At 46.0% G+C, this 3,050-nt stretch overlaps 1 protein-coding gene across 1 annotated transcript in view; it reads right to left on the bottom strand.

The window, feature by feature from the left end:
- barhl2 (BarH-like homeobox 2) overlaps positions 1 to 3,050 on the bottom strand; it is a 6,027-nt gene that overhangs the window by 478 nt on the left and 2,499 nt on the right. The window contains exons 2-3 of the mRNA XM_019893121.1: positions 2,761 to 2,986; positions 1 to 193 (exon numbers count right to left, since the gene is read on the bottom strand). The exon at positions 1 to 193 is cut by the window's left edge and continues 4 nt beyond it. Coding sequence (XP_019748680.1) covers positions 1 to 193; positions 2,761 to 2,986 — 419 coding nt within the window. The remainder of the gene's footprint in view (positions 194 to 2,760; positions 2,987 to 3,050) is intronic.

Raw genomic sequence — 3,050 nt, forward strand, 5'->3', positions numbered from 1 at the left:
CGCGGAAGGAGTCCGGTACATGCTGCTGTACATGGCGGCCGCCGCGGCCGCCGCCGCCGTGCTGCCGTCCACCGAGCCCAGCAAGCTCGGGTGGTAGAAGTAGGGCGACGGGAACATCCGCTGCAGGGCCGAGTAGTTGCCGGCCTCGGCCAGCAGCTCCAAGCCCACCGCCGTCTGGCGCTTCCACTTGGTCCTGTGGGCCCAAACGCAACGTGAGGCCGGGCGCAAATCAACACGGAAATAATAACGATACAACAAATTGAATTAAAAAAAAAAAAAAAAGACACACACAGAGGCTTCGGCATACGGATTTGGAAATACGGGCCAAATATGGGCATCCGGTATGGCATCGGTGTCAAACTCCGGTCCTGGAGGGCCGATTTCCTGCATGTTTTCCAAGTCTCCCTGTTTGCAACACACCTGATTCAAATGAACAGGTTCAATGTCAGGCTTCCGCAGAGCTTGCTGATGATCTGATCATTTGAATCGGTTGTGTTGCAACAGGGAGACTTGGAAAACATGCAAGACAGCGGCCCTCCGGGACCTGAGTTTGACACCTATGCGGTATGTAATTTGAATTTTGTTGTTGTTGTTGTTGTCTTTTAATCTGCGTGATAAATTGGGGGGGGGGGTGCTTACTCAAGAAAAAAGATCCAGTCCACCATGCGATTAGGTCATTTTGAGCCCACCCCACCAAAAAAATATTGATGATGAGTGACTGATAATAAAAGGGAAAAAATATTTAATTAGTGTCACTTTAATACTAATGAAAAGTTCCCAAATACCTGCATGCGAGCCATATATGGGCATGTACACAGTGCACCGTAAAATTTGATAGCTTATGGATGGAAACAAATATTTTTGTTTTGCATAGAAAAATGCAAGATGAATTGTGGGAGGAAAATAGTTGCTTTTAATACACAATAGAGAGAGAAAAAAAGCTTCAAAATCAGCTGGAATCAACTTCCGGCATGTGGGTCAAATGTGGGCAGAAATCCAGTACGCTGTGCAATTCAATATTTTTTATTTTAAAAAAAAATAATATTCATGACGTATTGTCAGTGGTAATGGGCATAAAATGCTTATTGTCGTTTTGGAAAAGTTCCTAAATCACTGGTGGCTCACTTTCGGTGTTCGGGCCATATATGGGCATGTACAATATCGATTGTGAAATTTTATAACGTATGGATTAAAAAAAGTTTTGGTGTCCATAGTTAAATGTGCGTGGTAGGGATAATTCATTTCACATAAGGGGGGAAGACTTCAAATTTAGGTGTGTCCAAATAAGTGCAAACACATGGCTCATGTGGGATTTGGGCTTTGTGCGGGTGGGGGGGGGGCGTTTTCTTTTTCAGTGTGCATGATGAATTTTTAAAAAAAATGCTCATGTCATTTTCTTTTTAACAAAAGCTAAATCAGTGAAGGTCAACGTCTTGGGTGTGGGCCATATATGGGCATGCAACCGATCGACCGTGGGAATGAACTTTTTTTGGCAGTGGCGGGGGGGGGGGGGGTTGTTTGTCTTTTTTTTCTGTACGATGAATTGGGGGAGATGCTTTCATTGTCATTTTCAGTGAAAATTTTGTCAATCATTGGTGGCCAACCTGTGTGTGTGTGTGTGTGTGTGTGTGTGTGTGTGTGTGTGTGTGTGTGTGGAGTGGGGGGGGGGAGCGTCATATTTGGGCATACATCCTGTCCACCGACATTTTTCTAATGTGCACAATGAATTTAAAAAAGAGCTTGTTATTAGTTCCACGCCCCCCTCCAAAGAAGCTTCAATCACGGGTGGTCAACTTTCGGATGTGGGCCATATATGGGCAAAATATCCAGTCCAACATGCAAGACCCCCCCCCTCCCTCAAACCTCGAAATATTTAATGTGGATAATGATTGATCATTTTGGCTATAATCACAGAGATAATGATAAAAATGCGGTGTTCTGAAAAAAAAAAGCTTGTGTGGTTAATTTCCAGTTGCCAGTGGGAAAACCAACCAGGCATAAAAACACATTTTGCCTTCTCGAGGAAATCATGAAAACGCTCATAATATAAAAAAAGTCATAAAATGGAGCGTGGGATTGAAAAAGAAGCCCTTGAACGAAGCTGCGCCTCGGATGAAATCCAGATTTGCATTTTCAGCTGCATGAGGTGGATCGTTTTGTTCTGCAAATCAATTCCGTCTCCAAGAAGAGTTAATGGCCGATTAGGAAAATAACAACTCATCATGTCATCATAGTAGCAGTAGGAACGACAGCTGGCATGTCGACGATTTTGTTGTCTCGAATTTGCACGATACAAGCCACGTTTCCGCCACCGGTAACTTCATTGTGCATTCATCACCGCAATTTGGGGAATTGTGCATGTGGGCAAGCCGTCAATTCAAGTGAGAAGAGCGAGAAGGATATTTTGGGCGTTCTCGTGGAATTGGTCCATCTTTGAAAGCCTGTTGGGGGGGGTTAGCTACGGAATATCTTCCACTCTGCATAACAATAACGGACATTGGAATTAATCGTGTCGTCTTTAAAAAAAAAAAAAAAAAAAAAGAGACATAAATAGCATCGATCCGAATCCGGCGTCAACACAGATTGAAAGCTACTTCCCCACAATCAATCACTGGGCATCATCAATCGTCCGAACTTTCACGTCTTGTCGCCAAAACAAGTTTAGTGCAGAGAAGAAGAAAAATTCAATCAATTTTTTTTTTTTTTTTTTTGGTGACATTCAAGCCCCCCCCCCCTCCCACGCCGCGCGAGTTGGCGTACCGTCTGTTCTGGTACCAGGTCTTGACCTGCGTGTCGGTGAGGTTGAGGGCGGCCGCCAGGTCCATGCGGTCCTGCACGCTCAGGTACTTCTGTCGCTCGAAGCTGCGCTCCAGCTGGTTGAGCTGGTGGTCGGTGAAGGCCGTGCGCGCCTTGCGGGGCTTCTTGGTGCGCGCCGGCGGGCTGTCTCGGCTGCTCGAGATCTCGCGCTCGCCCTCCTCCTTGCTCCCTGCACGCACGCCGACCACAACATCAGCGGCAGGCCATGAAAACTTCTGGGGCGGGCTTTCAGG

This window comes from Hippocampus comes, unplaced genomic scaffold, assembly GCF_001891065.2.
Source record: "Hippocampus comes isolate QL1 unplaced genomic scaffold, H_comes_QL1_v1.1 scaffold229, whole genome shotgun sequence".
NCBI lineage: Eukaryota > Metazoa > Chordata > Actinopteri > Syngnathiformes > Syngnathidae > Hippocampus > Hippocampus comes.